The sequence below is a fragment of the Capricornis sumatraensis genome, chromosome 12 (genome assembly GCF_032405125.1).
Source record: "Capricornis sumatraensis isolate serow.1 chromosome 12, serow.2, whole genome shotgun sequence".
NCBI lineage: Eukaryota > Metazoa > Chordata > Mammalia > Artiodactyla > Bovidae > Capricornis > Capricornis sumatraensis.
In genome coordinates this window covers 84446479-84468130 of record NC_091080.1, presented here as the reverse complement: position 1 = coordinate 84468130, position 21652 = coordinate 84446479, and the positions used below count along the sequence as shown (strand labels likewise).

Below are 21652 nucleotides of genomic sequence, written 5' to 3'. Positions count from 1 at the left end.
AAAGTTTAAAAACTAAGTAAGGAGTCCTCCAACTTTGGGGTCGAGGACTTATTTGAGAGCATGAACACATACACACATATTATTCACAACATATTATATCATATAGGCTTACTTTACCAGGGGCTACTTAGGTCTTAATTTAACAAATCTATTTCCAAGTTTTTAGGACTCTGCTTTTGCTGCTTTCTTCACCCCACCCCCAGGTAGTCACAGGGTTCACTCCCTTAACTTGTTTCAAGTCTTCTGCTCAAATGTCACATTCTCAGGTGAGACTTTCTCTGGGCTATTTAAAACTGCAAATTCTCCATCCACCTTCTTCCCTGATTCATCTTCAACAGTTCTTTCATCAGCAACAGGCACGCTATGTATTTCAGCAATTCATTTTGTTTCCTTCTCCCCATCAGAACACAAGATCTACAAGGACAGAGATTTCTCTCTTGTTCATACCTATCACAGTGCCCGGCATGTGAAAGGCATCAGCAGTTGTGTTAACTGAGTGAATGCGAGTGGCTGGATGTGAGACTTTCTGATCCTATGATAGGTAGCTCCAGCTTCACCTAATGCATATGATATCCTGCACTGTTTCTTCCTGACCTCAACAGAAGTCGTAGATAAGAGACGGCAAAGCAAGTCCGGGGTTTGTTCTGTTGCTGCCTGTTACCACTGCTCTCACTACAGATCTAAAATAAGGCAAAATTCTTTGAAAATAAAGGATAAAGAATCAGTACTGAAATCAATACTGAAAAATATGTCAATACATTTATGGTTGGCCTGGGGGGAAACAGCTGATATTTTAGTCTATGTTTCTGTTAACCTATGCCCTAATCTTAAGAAATACCTGCTCTGTCTCTTTAAGAAAAAATCTGTTTTAGCACAAATCTTGATCCTAAAAAATTCTAGAAAACTCATAGAAAATGTTAGGTGCGTATTCTTTCTCCATTTTAAAATGCTCCTTCTGTTCTTCTATTTTACCTCAACTCCTAAGACAAAATTAAACCTGAAAAGCATTAGGCCTAAAAGAAGGATTTTTTGCATAAGCAAGGCAGTCTTTATATACAAAGAACCCTGAGTAGAATCCTAGTAAAGAAGTAATCTGCCTTTAAAGTCTGCACCAAAGGGAACAAAACTCTATAGATCTGAATATTCTACCGTTTACTGTCAGAGACTCTGGCTGCCCTTCAAGTTCACTGACGGTGTTACTTACTAGTGCTCTTCCCGCCTTCCATCATTTCCCAAGGTCAAGGCATATAAACAGAAAGATGGGGCTGAGAGACTAAGGGAGGATTTTCAGGCAGTTATACAATTTATATAAAACCACTCTGCTATAAGAAGAATGCGACAATTCCCAAAGTAATCTCAACATACCACAGCAGGGAAATGTCACACAGTTAGTATGCCTGCCCCATTCACTATCGCTCATGTCCATATATTCTGAGTTCCTTCTTTCCTAGTGACTTCATCTCATCAGGCCTTCAAATCTGTCTGAAAAAATTTTAAATTTCTGGCATCTTTACAGTAGAAAATCTCAAAATATTTTAAGATGACATACTTATGGTTGAAAACTATCACCTTGCAGTGAATTAAACTTGTACAATTATATGTGTTCCTCTCAGTGCTGCATGGTGGAGACACAGTGTTGGGGTGAGAGGCTAGTGAGACTAATTAGGCATGAGGATTTGCTGGACAGATGCTCAATGTAGTAAGTGCCAAGGGAGATGGATGGTGGTGCTCAGTGAGCAAACAAGGAAGGAAGCTAATCATGGAAAGGATGGGACACCAAGAGAGGAAGCTGTGAGGCTGGGGGATTAAAACCCAGGGTCAAGTTACAGCCAGTAACATGCGTGTGCTCAGCATGCACAGACACCCAAGCAGAAAGTTAAAGAAAAATGCACAGTGCAGAACAGTATTTTAAAACATAAATACACACATTTAATTCTATTTATATGTGCTCGCAAAAATGGAAAATTTCAGGAAAGGTTAACAAGGAACTGTGATGTGGAACAGGGCAGAAGAGAGGAGAGAAACTTACTTTTCATTTTATATTCTTTGTACCATTTAGCTTTGTATATGGTGATATATTATTATTATAAATGAGTTTAATTTTTCTAAAAGAGCTCCATTATACTTTGTGCAGCAGGAGAGCAGATATATATATAAACTGAACAGGGGACTGTGAATTCAAAATGATAATAGGCTTAAAAGATAATAGATTTAAAAGGCAGACTAATTCTGGATGATGATGAAGTACATACACTGAAGAGAATACCTTATATTGTCCTTACAGCTTGGTTTAACTGAAGTTCTAAAAATGCATCAAAGATGTACCCCAAATATACTTTCACTGGTCAAAATAGAACGGTTTGCTTCCCCACAAGCCAATGGGAAAACTGAAGCAGTGCTCTAAGTGCTAACGGGGAAAATCTAGGAATACTGTTCCCAAAGAGGAGGAGGGTAGTATGGAGAATCGTGACTGGAAGCGGGGTTCTGGATCCCTCTGCAAAGTGAGCCGGGGGGTGGATGGGGGGGAGGTCTGAGCACTCTTACCATTGACAATACTGACTGGAGGAATGTTTCTTAGGACAAACTTACTCATGACATATTGTGAAAGGGGAAGGATCTTTCTAAACTGTGAAGAAGTTATTTCTGGATGCAAAAGAGAAATGAATTCCTTCTTAGCTAAGTTACCACAGGCTTTTCTGTAAGGGGGGGGAGGGGGAAAGATCCAACTAAATGATGTTTATGTAACACTATATACAAACCTTATATGGTGATGGTTCAATTCTTTCCCCAAATAACACCTGACCCAGATTTTCAGATGGCCGTTTTCCTTCTGATGCTTGGCAAAAATCAAACCTGCAGACAAGAATATTTAAGGTTTTAAGCAAAAAAGGAAGCAATGAGATACCAAACCCCTAACCAACCTAGAGGACAGATTAGGTACTATCACTCCAGCAGCTCTAGTGGATGAGTAAGAACTATATTCCTACTCCAAGTTCCACGTACCACATCTCCTCAAAACAAAACAAAAATCAGAAAATTTTATAACACTTTTTCAAATAATACTTTTATTAAGATATAAATTATAGAATTTAAAAAACTGACACAGTACAATTTATTGTTATTCATTCCAATGATACAATTATTTACATCCTATTCTTCAGGGGAATTCTGCATAATTTATCTCCCTTTGTTATCTTTCTAATATTCAGATATTCACTTAATGACCTTTCAAGATGTGTCAAATTTATCTGTCTCATCCTGATACGACGGCCAACATGAAAAGCGTGGCCAGACAGACCGTCTGAGAAAACAAGACTCATGCAGAAGCCATGACCAGTCAGCTACACGCTTCTCTCTATAATTTCCTGATATTACTGATCAGATTTGTTTGAACATTACAGCCAAATTTCAGCCCTGCTATAGAACATTAAAGGGCAGTACTGTGTTCACTGCGGTTGAGACCAGCAAAATGACTACAGACTAGTTAGAGCCGTAAGAGGAAGATGAATCTTGAGTGATAAAAACTAGAGCTAAGAAGTTCCCTAATGAAGATTTTCCATCTACTGGATATAAGAGATCCACTGAGTTTTCCCAAGAATATTCACAAAGATTTAAGCAGAGAGATTTGTTTACTTAACAAAAACTAGGAAAAAAGTCTCCAACAGTTACATAAATGGTGGTCCATTCGCTCATGAACTCTGTATCCTCCTCTTATACATGTTTTAAGATTACGAATTCTTATAGGATCATCCTAAATTTTTTGTGTATTTTTCTACAGTAAACATTTTTTTTCAAAACTTAGATAATGCAGAAATTTAGAAGCCAACAAAAATTTAGAAACTGTATTTTACACCCAATATGGTATACAGTGCTCAAATTTTTTAAAAAAGTCTATTTATGCAGAATTTTTTATAATATCCCAAAAATGGAAATAATGAAATGTTCATAAACAGAGAATTAGTGAAACAAAGCATAAACAGACTCCACACGATCTCTAAAAAGGGATAATAAACAGCTACTAAAAAGACTGAGGCAGCTGTGTATTAACATAGAAAAGATGTCTACAACAGATTCAGTGAGAAAAACAAGGTGCAAATAAAATATATAAACCTACATTTATTTAAAACAAAAATGTGTCAGATACATTAGAATATGCAGAGAAAAAAAATGCAGGGGGCAGACAACAAAGCAGTTTTTCCTGGGGACTGATTATGTGGGACACAAGGATTTTGTTTAAAACAATGTGGGTTTTTTAATAATCAAAAAATTAAACAAAATAGCTATTTGTCCAATCAGGTAAAAAAGGAAACCCATGGTCCATAGTTTCAGTTGGTGTTGCAAAGCAACATCAAGAGATCACATCCCACGTTTTAAACCTACCTTAGAAATAAAGAATACCCCCTTTAAAAATGTTTTCAGGCCCTGTACATTTTTAAAATGCATGTAAACTTACCACTAACTGTGGAGAAAGTAAAGTTCTAAATGCACAAAATCCTGATGAGTCACAAAATTTCGTATGAAAACCAAGCCGAGAAACTTACGCTGTATATTCATAAGGAAGAACAGATTCCACTGAGTCAAGCCTGTTCACAAATAGTTCTATTTCAGCCTGAAAATGAGAAAATACAGAATGAGAATATAAGCAACTGGAGACCAAAACTTAGGTCATGCCTAGAACTGAAAAGGAATTTGACTTTTGAAATGTGAAATTTTACGATATCCAACTCACTTTAAAGAGTTCTCTTATAAATCCATGCACTGAGTAGATTTATATGCATTTAAATTACAACAAAATAATTCTGAGCACCAAAGAACTGATGCTTTTGAACTCTGGTCTTGGAGAAGACTCTTGAGAGTCCCTTGGACTGCAAGGGGATCAAACCAGTCAATCCTAAAGAAAATCAGTCCTGAATATTCATTGGACAGACTGATGCTGAAGCTCCAATACTTTGGCCACCCGATGCGAAGGACTGCCTCATTAAAAAAGACCCTGATCCTGGAAAAGATTGAAGGCAGGAAGAGAAGGGGACAACAGAGGATGAGATGGTTGGATGGCATCACCAACTCGATGGACATGAGTTTAAGCAAGCTCTGGGAGTTGGTGATGGACAGGGAAGCATGTTTTAGTCCACGGGGTCACAAAGAGTTGGACATGACTGAGTGACTGAACTGACTGACTAGTTTTCAGCTGCAAATGTCTCCAATATTTTCTAAATGCTCTTTAAGTTCTAAAAATTTCTAACAAATCTAATAAGACATTTAAAATAAATCATTCACCACATCTATATAGATTCTGGGGTTTTTTTAAATCTGGTTTTCATGTTCAGTATTTCGTTCTGTAGCAAAGATCATTTTTAAACAATTAAAAAAAAACATTCTCACAGCATTCAAGCATTGAAAAAAATGTTGTCAGCAAGAAGAAAAAGAGAAATGGATGCAGCCAAGAAATATTCTGAAAATAAATTTGACAGGACTTTGATTGTTGTGTGTTTGTGTGTGTGTGAGAAAGAGAGAGAGAGACAGTAAAGATAAGAGTTTAAAGATGTCTTAAGTTTAAAGACTAGAGACGAATTACTTGTCCAAGTTTCTGATTTGGACAAGTTTAAAAAAAAGGACACCGGAAGAGGATTACGTTTGGGGGAAGAGATCAAGAGTTTGCCTTTAGATATGTTTTGTTTGACGTGCCTTTGAGATATCTAAGTGTAGGAGGATAAACAGTCATGGCATTTATTTTTAAAAATCTGGAGATATGAATTTGAGACACATTTGTAACTGAGATAGTACTAAACTTGGGCCAAAAAACTGCAAAAGCTATATATAATACCTGTGGTTCTTTGAAATGTGAAGTGGTTACAGCCTTTTGAAAAGCAAAATATTGATACATAAAATCTTCCACCCAGCAATCCTACTTATGAGAACTTACCCCCTAGAAATAAAATCATCCATGCACAAGAGACCATAAATAAGAATGTATATTGCAGACTTACCCACTAAAAAACTAGACACATATCACAGTATGCCTACTGATAGAAAATTAGCTATTAAACATCATCGGACTATTAAAGAAATAAAAAGAAATGCCAGGTAGGTAAGACATTTCCGGATCAACTATCCTAGAAATACAATCTCATGCTCTTAAGCAAACAGCAGATGGACAATGACAACATGGTTTCGCTTTGGAGGACAGCTTTAAAGGATCAACTTGAGAATGCTAACTACAAAGGTAGTAACAGAGAAGAAACTCATGAAGACCAAATAAAGTTCAACAACAGAGCAGAGAGAGCAAAGCTGAATGAACGTCCTAGGAAACCTGGGCTAACTTAAAGCCATGCCTGCCTACTGAAGCTCCCTGAATTTCTTCAAGGCATATCTGAAGGTCCATAGAACCCCACCTACCCCCTCCCAATAGTGGCTCACTGCTACTCAGGACAGAATTCTTCAGCTGAAAATGTCAGTAAGTAATTTGTGCCCTGAAGTACTTTTGGTGCTAACCAAAAACAAACAAATAGGAGCTGTTTACCTGTATTTTACAGGGTCAGATCACTATGGCTGCCTCTGGACTCTGACCACGAGGCTACCTGCAAGTGCATAAAGCCACATCTCCCATTTTGATCTCATTTACTAGCGCTGTCAGCAGTCCTCTATACCTGTCAAAACCCCAAAAGTGAGACGAGATGTTCAATGTACAAAAACTAATAATACACTATCATTGGAAAAATACCAAAACAGTGGGCAAGAGCAGACCTCTGGGGCCTCTGTGCCTGGGTTCAGATTCCAGGCTCCACTATTTATCCTTGGTTAGATTATTTAACATCACAGTTTACTCATGGGTGCTTCAGTTTCTTTATCTACAAAATGGGCATAGTAGTTATTTATCTCACAGAGGTGTAAGGATTAAATGAGTTAACATTTATAAAGTACGTCAAACAGTGCCTAATACATGAAGTGCCATGAATCTGTTATATTAAAAAAACCAAATAAATGTAATGATACTTAGAATACGGAATGCCCAAACTACACGGCTCACCCACTAAAATGCTCTTCCAGTATTCATGATCTACAATGGAAGACATCAGCCTCTGTACACAGTACTGAAATAGTAGCACATAAACCCCCTAAAACCGTACTCAAATAAAATGACAACTCGATGGCAACACTGTCTCAAAAACAGAGAAAGTTTAACTGTCTCCTTGTATAAAATATTCAAGAATGTATCACTGGTCATTTTGGCTAAGAAGACAATTAGGGCATAATATTTAACCTTACAGATTGTTTGAGTAATTATCACAAATAAATATTTGTAACTGTTTTGAAGGCAAATTTTCCAGGTGACAGCTTACTCTGCCAAAATAATTTTCACTAATTATAAGGGGGTCAACACTGCTATGAAGATACACCAGAATCCAAACGTCTACTTAATATTATCTTATGAAAAATAAAAGCTCCCCAAAAGTTAATCCAGTTCACATCTTTACATTTCTTTCCAGGAAGGAATGTAGCTACTATATTCTACACAACTTTTTATGTTTTGAGTCTCAAAATCCCCAGAGCCACATTTTCATCACAGAAGCTAACTTCCTTGTGCTACGATTAAGTACACTCCTTACTCTTGACCTTGTTCAGTACAAAGTGATTAAAAGCACAGACTCTGAAGCCAGGCTGCCTGGGTTTAAATCCTGACTCTGACATTCACTAGCTATGTATCCTGGACAAGCTGTTTTACTTCCAGGGCCCTGGTTTTTTCATTTGTAGAATGGAGGTAATAATAATCTCTGCTGCAAGTGGTTTCTGAGAAGATTCAAGAACAGAGCCTGTCACAGAGTACTATGTAAGTATTATCATGCAGCAATGTCCAAGAGACTTTAAGCAACGATGAAAACAGCCTTATCTGCACTGTCAAATTCAGTCGCTACCAGTCACACGAGACCATCGGTCACTTGAAATGTGGTCAGTACAGCTGAAGATCTGAATTTAAATTTTTATTTAATTTTACATTTAAGAGGTCACAGGAGACTAATGGCTTATATACAGGACAGCATGGTAATGGGAAAAAAATTGAATGCTGCTTAGTACCCTTTATATAGCCTTTTCAAACACTTCATATTTTACTTTAGTCATGACACACTTTACCTGGAAAAATAACTCAAATGTTAGTCTATCCCAGAGGCTGGCAAGTTTTCTCCCCCAAAGAGCCAGAGAGTAAATATTTTAGGCTTTTCTGGACAGTCTCTGCGATCGTAGTGCAAAAGCAGGCACGAACATTACAGAAGTGAATTAGCCTGGCTGCAGTCCAGAAAAACTATTTACGGGCACTGAAATGTGATTTTCATGTAATTTTCACTCATCTCTAAATGTGACTCTTTTTAAAATTTTTTTCTAATCACTTAAAACTGTAAACACAATTCTTAGATCAGGACCCTACAAAACAGAAAGCAAGCTGACTAGACTCCTAGAGTTCATCCCCGAGCTCTGTTTTCCAGGTAGTTTTCAATGTTCTTTCAATGTCCATCTTTGGAAACACAAAACAGGGCAAAAGGTTCAGAGATCTGATGCCATTAAAAAAAAATTAGGACACTGTTGAAGAGCATATAAATTTAGAGTAAAAGTTTCTTGCATTTCCACTTAATGGATGAGGCAAGATATTTTCCTAGTCTATGATGTTCTCTCTGAAGTTTCATGGTACATCTCTTGGCTGTAGGATTATAAGACTGAAGGAAAACCCTATTCTCATTTTCTGACTTCTCTCATCTCTCCTTTGAGTCTTAATCTTTCAAAATGGAAAGGTCTTAATCTTCTGAATTGTCTTATCTCCTTGATCATGCCAGCTGCTTTTCACAGGATCTTGCCCTACTCTCATATCTTTCTTAAAAGGTGTACCATTGAGAATTACAGGCAGAATTCAAGATGCAGACATCAAAGTTTCATATATGTATAGGATGACACTGTTACTTTTCATTAGCCTTTCTGGCCAAAAGCATAAATTCTTCAATGACACTCTTCATCTCTTTTTTAAGTTTTATAACTGATAGTTTAGAGCTCATCACCTCAAAGAAATACTTTTTAACTCTTTTCCTTCAAATATACTTTCTTAACTTACCCATGACCAAATTTACTACTCTTTGTTTCATATAACTTTAAGAGAGCTTCTGGAAGTATATTCCCCGTGGCTTTTTATTACTACAAGAGCTTAATATTACTAGTAAATTAAAACATTTCACATCTTTCTTTTTGCTAAATTTAAGATCCAAATTAGCCTCAGATACTTCTGGAAGTCTGTCTCCACTTTTACCATTCCCCGTGATTTATTCTCCAAGCCAGGCTTCAACAATACGTGAACCGTAAACTTGCAGATGTTCAAGCTGGATTTAGAAAAGGCAGAGGAACCAGAGATCAAATTGCCAACACCCGGTGGATCATCAAAAACACAAGAGTTCCAGAAAAACATCTATTTCTGCTTTATTGACTATGCCAAAGCCTTTAACTGTGTGGATCACATCAAACTGTGGAAAATTCTTAAAGAGATAGGAATACCAGACCACCTGACCCGCCTCTTGAGAAATCTGTATGTAGGTCAGGAAGCAACAGTTAGAACTAGACATGGAACAACAGACTGCTTTCCAAATAGGAAAAGGAGTATGTCAAGGCTGTATGTTGTCACCCTGCTTATTTAACTTCTATGCAGAGTACATCATGAGAAAGGCTGGGCTGGATGAAGCACAAGCTGGAATCAAGATTGCCAGGAGAAATATCAGATATGCAGATGACACCACCCTTATGGCAGAAAGTGAAGAGGAACTAAAAAGCCTCTTGATGAAAGTGAAAGAGAAGAGTGAAAAAGTTGGCTTTAAACTCAACATTCAGAAAACTAAGATCATGGCATCTGGTCCCATCACTTCATGGGAAATAGATGGGGAAACAGTGGAAACAGTGACAGACTTTCTTTTTTTGGGCTCCAAAATCACTGCGGATGGTGACTGCAGCCATGAAATTAAAAAATGCTTACTCCTTGAAAGGAAAGTTATGACCAACCTAGACAGCATATTAAAAAGCAGAGACATTACTTTGCTGACTAAGGTCCATCTAGTCAAGGCTATGGTTTTTCCAGTAGTCATGTACAGATGTGAGAGTTGGACTATAAAGAAAGCTGAGCACCAAAGAATTGATGCTTTTGAACTGTGCTGTTGGAGAAGACTCTTGTGAGTCCCTTGGACTGCAAGGAGATCCAACCAGTCTATCCTAAAGGAAATCAGTCCTGAATATTCATTGGAAGGACTGATGCTGAAGCTGAAACTCCAATACTCTGGCCACCTGATTTGAAGAACTGACTCATTTGAAAAGACTGATACTGGGAAAGATCGCAATGGCAACCCACTCCAGTACTCTTGCCTGGAAAATCCCATGGATGGAGGAGCCTGGTGGGCTGCAGTCCATGGGGTTGCTAAGAGTTGGACACGACTGAGCAACTTCACGCATTGGAGAAGGAAATGGCAACCCACTCCAGTGTTCTTGCCTAGAGAATCCCAGGGACGGAGGAGCCTGGTGGGCTGCCATCTATGGGGCTGCACAGAGTCGGTCACGACTGAAGCGACTTAGCAGCAGCAGCAGCAGGGAAAGATCAAAGGTGGAAGGAGAAGGGGATGACAGAGGATAAGATGGCTGGATGGCATTACTGACTCAATGGACATAAGTTTGAGTTCACTCCGGGAGTTGGTGACGGACAGGAAGACCTGGCGTACTGCAGTCCATGGGGTTGCAAAGAATCGGATACAACTGAGTGAACTGAACTGAACTGATGGTTTACTCCCTACTTAACTCACCTTTAGGAAACCCACAACACTTTAAATTCCAGTTTAACCTTTAATAAAAACTACTTTGTCACAACTTTAGAAATCAAATTCATTGGCTTCCTCTAAGTCTACTTTAAGTCTCTGAATCAAACTCCAGAAGCCAGAAAAATTTCTCTTCTAGACATCCTGCCAGTCTTCTGTTTATAAAATTTAGCATCAATTAAACTGATTATTACCACACTTACTCCATTTCAGGCTAGAGCCCAAAGACTCACACACTCTCCCCCTCACTATTTTCTTAGTTGTACATTACTAGTTTTTATCCATCTCATACTCGGCATTTTGTCTAGTATCAACATCCCATTAAATTTACCTATCAGCTTCTCCTGATCTGGTAAAGTAGCTTCAAATTCTACTCCTAATAACAAAAATGTTAACATCACCTAAGAAACATACTTCATTTTTGGTTTGTGATTTATAAGGATGTCTACAATTTGTGGAGGGCTGTCCACAAGATTTTCCAAAACAGCCAAAAAAAAAAAATCCTCCCCACAAATCTTTCATCTAAAAACAAAAACTAACACACAACATACAAACAGAGAACAAAACTTCAGTTTGGAGGAAGAACAGAGTTAGACTTCTGGATTCATTTCAAATCCTAGGTCTACTGTTAATACACATGTGCTCATGGGGCAAGTAATTCTGAATGTGAAGAATGAATGATGTAATAATAAAAAAGAACACAATACAGGTTCATAGTTGTCACACAGTAACTAATAAGTTAAATGTCTAACTGGGGGCCCTGGTGGCTCAGCAGCAAAGAACTTGCCAGCCAATTCAGGAGATAGGGGTTCAATCCCTGGGTGAGGAAGATCCCCTCGAGAAGGGAATGACAACCCACCCCAGTATTCTTACCTGGGAAATCCCATGGACAGTAGGCTAGAGTCCGTGGGGTCACAAAAGAGTTGGACACGACTTAGTGACTAAACTATAACAATAAATGCTTAACTGTAAGCTAAAGATAGCTATTACTATCTATTGTTTAAGAGAAACTGGACCTTCTTCAATCTGAATACCTATCAGGATAACCTTGAGGGTTTCTGGGAGAGGCTGTCCCATCTCCCTCTCATTAAAGGATACTAAGGACAGAGGCTTCTCATTTACTGTTTATGCCTATTCATTACTCCCCTCTTGGCTATTAGTCTAGGTAAAGGGAAGGTAATAATTATCAAGCACAACTCTCATAATAACCTTATGACCTAGGGATTACTTGCTCTACTTTAAGACAAAGAAAACAGTTCAAAACCTGGACTGCTGGCTCAGAAAAGCAAGTAAACTGAACTGCTGCTACCACTTTTAATTTCTGTTGCTCTCAGTCCTTTACTTCTCTCCTTCTGACACTTTTCCACAATTATTTTTATAGGAAAGTTGGTCCATCATTGATATCACCACTAAATTATGGAACTTTCCCTGTCATTTGGTGAACTAATCAAAACACATCTTGGATATTCAGTTCGTCTTGGCTATTTTTGTAGCACTTTCATTCATTCTACCTTTTTTATGTTGTTAGATTTTGAAATTTTAAGACATCTCATTTAAAACATACTAAGGGAACTTCCCTTGTAGCCCAGTGGTTAAGACCACGGCAGGGGGTGAGAGTTCGATGCCTGGTGGAGGAATTAAGATCCCACATGTTCTGGGCATGACAAAAGAATATTTTTTTAATTAAAAAAAAATAAAGCACAATAAGAATTGTATATTAAAATGAATGATATCTTTTCACACAGAATATAGCAACTTGCAATATATTTGTAAATATGCTACATTTATAACACTATTTTAAATACTGACTGTTACAATCAAACAAGGAATCTCAAAAGTATTATAAGTATCATAAAAATAGTATTACTAAATCTTCATAATACGACAGTAGGATAAATGTTAAAAATCGCAAGAAACGAGAAAGGAAGTAAGACTGCCAGTGAGTGTATGTGGTTTCATGAAGGGCAAAAGTACGCTACAAACATGACATTTGTCTCTAAAAAATGTTAAGTGCACACACAGATAAAACAAACAGAAGAAAATTTAAACAAACGTTGGTTCTAGAGGGCTAAGCAGTGGATATACTGATCATTATTCTTTTAACTCTTTTGAATTTTGAAAATTTCTGCAGTTAAAAGTTGGAAAAAGAAAAGGCTTTAAAGATAAGAGTGGACTTCAGTCATATTATGAAGTGACAGAAGCCAAATGAAAGCAATAAAAAATAGAGATGAAAGAGTAAAATTTAGTGTGGAAACATGTCAGAAGCAGGAAAGATGACTTCAAAAGAAGTAATAAATAGGGGGAAATACTAAAATTTGCAATGTAGGTGAAAACCTAAGAACACTTACAACGACAAATCCTGAAAAACCATGAGAAATTCATTCAATCAACACATTTATTCAAAGCCCATAATGTCCTGTATTAGACACTGTGAATGCTATAATAATATAAAATGCATGAATGCTTTGTCTTTTAAAGAATTTATAATCCAGGTGGGGGAGAGAGGGCATTCATTGAAGAAAGTAAAAGAAAAAAGTGACAAAGCTATTTATGTATTCTGGGGTAGCTACTGGGTAGACTTAGTTTTCTAAATCTGTGGGATTTAGTTTGCTTTTTTATTAAAATGGCAATCACTATAAGAGAGCAGTACTTGATTAACTTTAAGGTCATTTTTCATTCTAAACATCTTTATTTTGCATCCATACATTAATTAAATGCATCTCCATCTGGAAATTTGCCTTATTAAGATCGCCAACTCCAAAATCTGACATGACTCTGAAGAGTCTTAAGGTTACTTTCAACATCCCCACTTTCAGACTGTCCCAAGATGAGTTATTACAAGCATGAAAAGTTGTGACAACATAAGAAAGGTACAGAGTAATCCTAAGCAAGACCGTAAATCCAAAGCAAGACTGATTACAATATCACCCTAAAAAATCTTTTATGAAAATATTTTTATAAAGAGTTCTATCATCTCCCTTCTAAATCCTCCTCCTCCCAAATGTACAATTTTATTTCTAGTCCCCATCTGCCCATTCCACCTCTGACCCCAACTTTGGTCACAACTGCTGCTGCTAAGCCGCTTCAGTCGTGTCCAACTCTGTGCGACCCCATAAACGGCAGCCCACCTAGAGAACCCCGTGGCTCCTCTGTCCACGGGATTCTCTAGGCAAGAACACGGGAGTGGGCTGCCATTTCCTTCTCCTTGGTCACAACTACACCCTACTTTATGGCTTCAAGGCACAGCTTGCTGTAGGACCGCATTTCCCATTTCCTTGTTCCTTTGTTTTGATTCTGCTTTTACAACTGCACTCACATATGCCTCATCTTACACCTACTATTGTTTTTCAAGGTAGAGAGAAATCTCAGGGAAGAAATCTGACTTTGGGGACTTCCCTGGTGGTCCAGTGGTTAAGAATCTGCCTGCCAATGCAGGGGACACAGGTTCGATCCCTGGTCCGGGAAGATTCCACATGCCATGGCGCAACGAAGCCTGTGTGACACAACTACCGGGCCCGCTTCGCCCTAAAGCCTGTGCTCCGCAAGAGAAGCCGTGGCAATGAGAAGCCCATGCGCCACAGTTTACAGAGAGCAGGTCCTGCTCACCACACTAGAGAAAGCCTGGACGCAGCAATGAAGACTCAGCATAGCCAAAAAAAAGGTCACTTTGTACAATGATCAATATAAGTGACTAGTCACAAAAAGATCTGAGATACCAAGGTGTGTGTGCACGCCCACTAAGTCATGTCTGACTCTTGTGACCCCATGGACTATAGCCTGCCAGGCTCCTCTGTCCATGGGATTTCCCAGGCAAGAATACTGGAGTGGGTTGCCATTTCCTTCGCCAGGGGATCTTCCTGACCCAGGGATTGATCTCCTGTCTCTTGCATCTCCTGCATCGGCAGGTGGGTTCTTTACCTGCTGAGTGGGGAAAGCCAAAGTATAGCCATAGGAAAGGAAAACTATGGAAGGTTCAACTATGTTAATACTGGAGAAGTTCACAGTAGGAAAATGTCTACAGAAGGAAAACCTTAACTAGGATGTAATTTAAAAATCCCAACAGACGTGCTGGAATTCACAACTTCTGAGTTACCTCACCAACAGGGCCCAGAAGCTGCTCTCCTAGATCCTAAGGTTCTTCCTCCACTCCCCCATCAAAAAACAAAAATTTCAACCTTAGACTGTATCAAAGGAAGGAACAGACATAAAATGTGACTGGTTAAAAACTGATTACCTAGGTAAAGAGCTTTTTGTTGTATGCGCAGCAACTGTGCAAGTCCAGGATTACCAGCAGCTGGGCACCTGCAGGGTGAGGCAGCAGAAGAGGTACCTGCTCGGCGGCAGACCCAGCAGGATTCCAACGTGAAGAGCCCAGGCTGCGGACTCACACACTCCTGGAGCCGCAGCTTCGATTCGTCCTGACTAGAGGGCACTGCATCCTACCCAGCCTTCAGGGTCCCCATCTAAAAGCCACAGGACTGTTCTGAGGATCAACTAAGGTTAATACATACCTGGCACACACAAAGTATACAAACCGCAGTCTCTATCACTGTTATTAGCAAAGGGCACTAAATAGGAATGAAAGGTGAGAGTAAGAAGGACTCTCTTAGAGAAAAATACATTCACCAGTTTCCCGCAAAGCTTTTCATAGATACTTAGTCAATTTTCATGGCAACAAAGAACGGCCTCATAGAGCGCAGATACGTGGGAGCTACAATTAACTACAGTTCAACACTGACTAAGAGGGCCTGGTGACAGCAAACCGCAAGCTAGAGTCCAAGCAGGGGTTTCCAGAACTGGGCTCCGAGGCCCAAAGAGCACAGACCAGTTTCTAGAACTTAGGTGTGTCTGCATGTGCAGCACATGGCTGCGGTTTTCAGATGTTCAAGAACACACCTCTTGCAGGGCTTCCTTCTATGGAGACCAGAGACAGTTAGGACCGTATTTCATCTATATCAATCATGTCTGCTTTCCTAATCCTAGCTCTCACATCCACTATAATGAACAACCACAGCTTTAAAATAATTCCATGCAAAAAGAAAAAAAAAAAAAAGGAGTTTCCCTCATGGCTTAGACAGTAAAGAATCTGCCTGCAATGGAGACGCGGGTTTGATCCCTGGGTTGGAAAGATCTGCTGGAGAAGAGAATGGCTACCCACTCCAGCATTCTTGCCTGGAGAATTCCATGGACAAAATAGCCTGGCGGGCTACAGTCAATAAGGTCCAAAGAGTTGGACTCGAATGAAGTGACTGAGCATGCACACACACGTGTAAATAATATTTTTTCTTTAAATATTTCAAAATCTCCAAACTGTCTCTATGGTCAAGTTAAAACACGTAAATGAATGTTCATTTTTGTATCTGTTCATTACAACATTTAGAACTGTTTTCTTAAATTTGACTAATTCTACAATAAAATTCAACTGCTCCCAAAATAAGACACAGAATTTATTAAAAGCTTATAAAAATAACTACCAAGAAAAGAAATTTAAAAGTGAGGTTCTGATTTTTATTTTAATTAAAAAAGTTGTTAAACTAATTCAACTTAAACTTTTTTTCTTAACCACTAGGGGGGACATTTGGTCATTTCCCCTTACTAGACAGGAAAGAAAATCTTAATCTTTCATCTAAGAACATCACAAGCCATTAAATAATTGCTTGAAAGTTAAAAGCAGCAAGGGTGAACTGCTCACTAATCTTCAGCTATTAGCCATTAGAATGCCACTCAGTACACTTAAGACTCAGTCAAAAGCTAACTGCACATTTTACCCTGTGAAGATCTATTTATTCACTCTTGACCAGGGCTTATTCTACTTACTGTAGTCAACATATTATCCCCGGAGTTTAAGAAAGTAAAATGCTAGAGGAAAGGAATACCATGGTTTAATTGTTTAATACTGTGGCTTCAAAAACTAACAAAATAAGAGAAAAAAATTAAAAGAGAAACCTCAATAGCAGCAAAAGTAATGCAGCACTAAAAAAAAGTTTTGGGTACCATGACAAAGCTATTAAACTTATAAATAAAAACTATAAAATGCAGAGACAGAGGGAGTCATTTAGCTCGTGACAGTCTTCCCAGGTGGTGCTAGTGGTAAACTGCCCGCCCACCAATGCGGGAGACAGAGACGCAGGTTTGAATCCTGGGTCAGGAAGATCCCCTGGAGGAGGGCGTGGCAACCACTGCAGTATGACTGCCGGGAGAATCCCAAGGACAGAGCCCATGGGGTCAGATCGTAGGACACTAAGCAACCTAGCATGCACACAGGCACTGTAAACCAAATCTATCTTTCTCGGAGAAAACCTGGTGATATTCAATAGGGCTATAAAATTGTTTCTTCCCTTTGACCAAGTATAATTTGTGAATACACAAGTAATTCCTGCTAAATACATCCTAGCAATGTTATTTATAGTAGAGAAAAATCAGGACCAATCTAAATGCCCTGTAAGCAAGAAATAAACCACAGTATACTAACACAATGAAATACGATATATTTAATAAAAACCTCATGAAAATGTACACTATGTTAATGCTCAAATGTATATGTAATGATAGCAAGTTAAAAAAAAAAAATCACACACACACACACAAAAAGCCACAGAATACAGTCACACTATTTAAAAAGGCAAATGAAGATCATAGACCAGAAGCTAGAAGAACATGAATAGGATCTGATGGTCACAGGATTCCTGATTCTATGACAGTAAACTGAACATAAAATAATTTTGAGAGGAGAAAATAACTGAATCCTCAGGGTTCTTTAGACTGTCTCTCAGTATACATAGTGAGCTAGATACAGGACATGGACTTCACAGGATATGTAAAGATTATACTCCATAAATTACACTTACCCTGAAGATAAACTTGATTCATCCCTACACCTATGAATATTGTATAATACTGCAACAATGATAAATACTGTACTTTCTCTCTAGTGAAGGAAAAATATCCTTCAAGGGGAATACATTATAAGCAGCATGTATTGGCTCAGCCGGTAAAGAATCTGTCTGCAATGCAGGAGACCCAGGTTCGATCCCTGGGTCAGGAAGATTCCCTGGAGAAGAAAATGGCAATCCACTCCAGGATTCTTGCCTGGGAAATCCCATGGGCAGAGAGTTGGGACACAACTTAGGTGGAACTAAACAACCAACACCATATTAACAGGCAAATATGATAATCTCTATTTTACAGATGGAAAAAAAAAACTGATGGAAATGGTTATCAATGACCTGCCCAGTTAATCCAACTCCTGATTTCCTAACCTAAAATCACTGCAGATAGTGATTGCAGCCATCAAATTACAAGATGCTTACTTCTTGGAAGCAAAGCTATGACCAACCTAGACAGCATATTAAAAAGCAGAGACATTACTTTGTCAACAAAGGTCCATCTAGTCAACACTATGGTTTTTCCAGTAGTCATGTATGGATGTGAGAGTTGGACTATAAAGAAAGCTGAGTGCCAAAGAATTGATGCTTTTCAACTGTGCTGTTGGAGAAGACTCTTGTGAGTCCCTTGGACTGCAAGGACATCCAACCAGTCCATCCTAAAGGAGATCAGTCCTGGGTGTTCATTGGTAGGACTGATTTTGAAGCTGAAACTCCAATACTTTGGCCACCTCATGTGAAGAGCTGACTCATTTGAAAAGACCCTGATGCTGGGAAAGATTGAGGGCAAGAGGAGAAGGGGACAACAGAGGATGAGATGGTTGGATGGCATCACCGACTCAATGTACATGGGTTTGGGTAGACTGGGAGTTGGTGATAGACAGGGAGGCATGGAGTGCTGCGGTTCATGGGGTTGCAAAGACTCGGACACGACTAAGCGACTGAACTGAAAAGTATCTTCAGGAAATAATCATTTATAATAATTATTATAGTATTTATAATTTTAATATATTTCAATGTATGTATAAATTATTATAAATAATCATTTATAATTATTCCCATGTCACAATTCCAGTTCCAATTTTAAAAATAAGTGTTTTTCCATTTTTCTGACAGTGTACAGAAGACTGTCTTCCTTAACAAACGTGGAATGATGAGAAAAAATTATTAATTCCCTGATTGATGTAAAGAAAGTTTAGACTGTTTATTGTTTTTCTCCTTTGAGAGGCAAAGAGAAGAAATGTTAAAGTATACTTTAAATTCCCTAAACCAATTAGTCAAATTTTAGGGAAAAAGTGCTACAAGTACATCTTTGTACTGGTCTGAGATTTGCTACCACTGAACAAGATGTGAATGCAGCTGGCCACACAGAAGAAATCCAAACATCTCAGAAATCAAACATGATCTGTCTTGCCTGTTTTATTCCTGCATCTGTGAGAATGAAAAGGCCAAAAGGACTCCCTGAAATTAATCAAGAGTTTACTATTTTAAAAATTTTTAAAGTAGCTACCTAAAAGGACCTGTTGAGGAAACAAAATTACCTAACCAGAAGAACACCTGTAAATTTCACTCATACTCATGTTTGAAGTCCATCTCAAATGTCACTTCCTCACTGCAGCTTTCCCTGAAGACTCCAATCCACAGATGTTTCCTCCTTTGTGCTTCAGAGCACTTTGGACATACATCTTTTATAACATCACATTCTGATAATGTCATAAATTTATGACCTTTGAGTTTCCTAGGAGGCAGGTATATTTTTGTCTCTACAGGCACTAGTTATACAATACACAATTGCTGTTAAGTTTAAAGACCAAACAAGTTTTAAAGGCTGGTTACTACAATATTTAACGGAAAAACCAGTGTGCTTGTGAGACTAGCTCTCTCTTCCACTTGGAAGCACTGTTTTGTTTTGTTTTGTTTTGTTTTGTTTTGTTTTTCAGTCAGAACTCTCAGAGTGAAAGCGTCTTGCACTGCAAGGTACCAGAGTTACAGTACTGAAGCGCTGTTAACCTGTGTGAAATTTAAAGATCTTTAGATATTTTTAGAGATCCAGTTTTTTAAACAGAAACTGTAAAATGCCATGAAAAATTTAACAGCTTTAGTGCCCTAAAATAAGCTCAAAATTCACAACTATAGTAAAGCTAGTAGCAATAAAATTAACACCAGCTTAAAAAATTTAAACTTAGTAAATAAACCTATTTATAGATTGTAAAAGTCTGCTGAACGACTATTTGAATTGTTAAAATTATTAACGGTTTCAAAGACTTTTCTCGCGCCCCAAAGGGTCAGTTTTAGCCATCTAAAATAATTGCGTAGGTATACTGTCCTGCCCTACGCCGAAAAGCAGGTTACTTATGTCTCTTTTTGTAAAAGAGTTAAACTGAAAGCCTTGGGTTTAAGGTCGTTAAGAGACCACAAAGTTTTCAAGCTCTGCCCTAAGAAAACGTCGCCTTCTCCTGTCGCCGGCTCCTTTAAAGTGTTCAAAACCGTCTTAGAGAACTGAACAGTGGGATCTTACATATATATATATATTTTTTTTTTTGCATACTAAAAACTTTTTTTTTTACACTTAAAAGGTTAAGACGTGAACGGTCTCAGCCATCACAGCAACTCTTTATTAAATGCAATTCACACGGTTCTGGGTGTAAAAACTCCACAAATAAGGAAGCGACTCCTAATCGTGAGGTTAAAAATTTACACCCCACCCCCAAGTCCTAGAAAGCACAAGACCTCATAACCGACCAGGGTTCCAGAAAAGTAGAAAATTTAGGAAGGCAGGAGATGAAAGAGTTCCTGCAAGACCTAGCGGGGGCCCCTTCCTCGGCGCGAACACACCCTCTTACCCGTGGAGCGCTCGCCGACCCGCACGCAGCTCTCCGCCGCGCGCAGCACACCGTCCCCGGTTCACTCACTCACTCACACACACCTGCTCGCTCAACCCGGTCCCGCCGGACCTGAGACGCGCCGAGGCCCACCGAATCCTCCACAACCCACCCCCGCCGCTCACCGAGGCCCTTCCGGACCCGCCCCCGACCCACGGCCCCGCACTGCTGAGCGGGGGACCCCGACCGCAACCCCGGGCCCACGGCGGCTACGCCCCCTTCCCCTCCGACCCCGGCTCCCCCCAGGGCAGGGTGAGGCGGGTGTTGTCCGCCGGGCCGCGCCCACCTTGCACTCGTCGCTCTTCTTCTCGTCCTCGCAGAAGTTGACGGGCGCCAGGCCAGGCAGGTAGAAAGCGGCGCCCCGACGCGGGCCCGGGGCCGCCCCCAGCAGAAGCAGCGACAGCAGCAACCACCACCGAGGGGGACACGGCGCCGGCAGCCTGGCGCTCATGACGGCTGTCTCGGGGAAAGGGCGGCCGAGCCGCGGGGCGGAAGACAGGGAAGGAGGGACGGGGGGGAGGCTCGGAGACGACGAGCAGGCCGCCCGAGCTGAAGGAGGCCGGCCCCGCGACGGAGAGTTCCGGTGGCGCTAGGAGACGCCGCGGGTTCCGCAACAGAAACCGACCCGGACCTCTACGGCGCATGCGCGAGGCCGCCCGCACATGCTCCGTGCGAGTGGCCGCGAGCGCCCCGGGGAGTTTCCGGGAGGGAGCGGCGAGGAAATCCACTTTCCATGTTTTCGGCGGGCCAGCTAAGGAGGTTGCTACGAGAGATGTTCCAGCGTCCGCATTCCGATTCCAAATTCCGATCTGTAGCCCCCTTGGGGCGTCGGGGAGCGTGTCTCTCTCGACTGGCGCCCCAGGCTTGCTGCCTTGCCGCATTTTCCCACTGTTTCCTCGCCTCAGTGCCTGAGGCACACCAACCCCCATTACGGACTTGTAATATTACACAAAGTACTTGCTGATGAAGGCTGAGTTGGCGGAGGGAAGAAGTTTGGGAGACGGTTAGGTGCAGGATAAGGAAGAAAAGAGGGGAGAAACCAGCCCCCCATCTTCAA

The 21652-nt window shown here is 39.9% G+C and overlaps 1 protein-coding gene across 1 annotated transcript in view; it reads right to left on the bottom strand.

Annotated features, from left to right (window-relative positions):
* Positions 1-21184, bottom strand: part of TM9SF2 (transmembrane 9 superfamily member 2) — a 50025-nt gene extending 28841 nt beyond the window's left edge. The window contains exons 1-3 of the mRNA XM_068984276.1: positions 20882-21184; positions 4542-4609; positions 2760-2853 (exon numbers count right to left, since the gene is read on the bottom strand). Of these exons, the coding sequence (XP_068840377.1) occupies positions 2760-2853; positions 4542-4609; positions 20882-21046 (327 nt within the window). The 5' untranslated portion in view covers positions 21047-21184. The remainder of the gene's footprint in view (positions 1-2759; positions 2854-4541; positions 4610-20881) is intronic.
* Between the last annotated feature and the right edge of the window lie 468 nt (positions 21185-21652).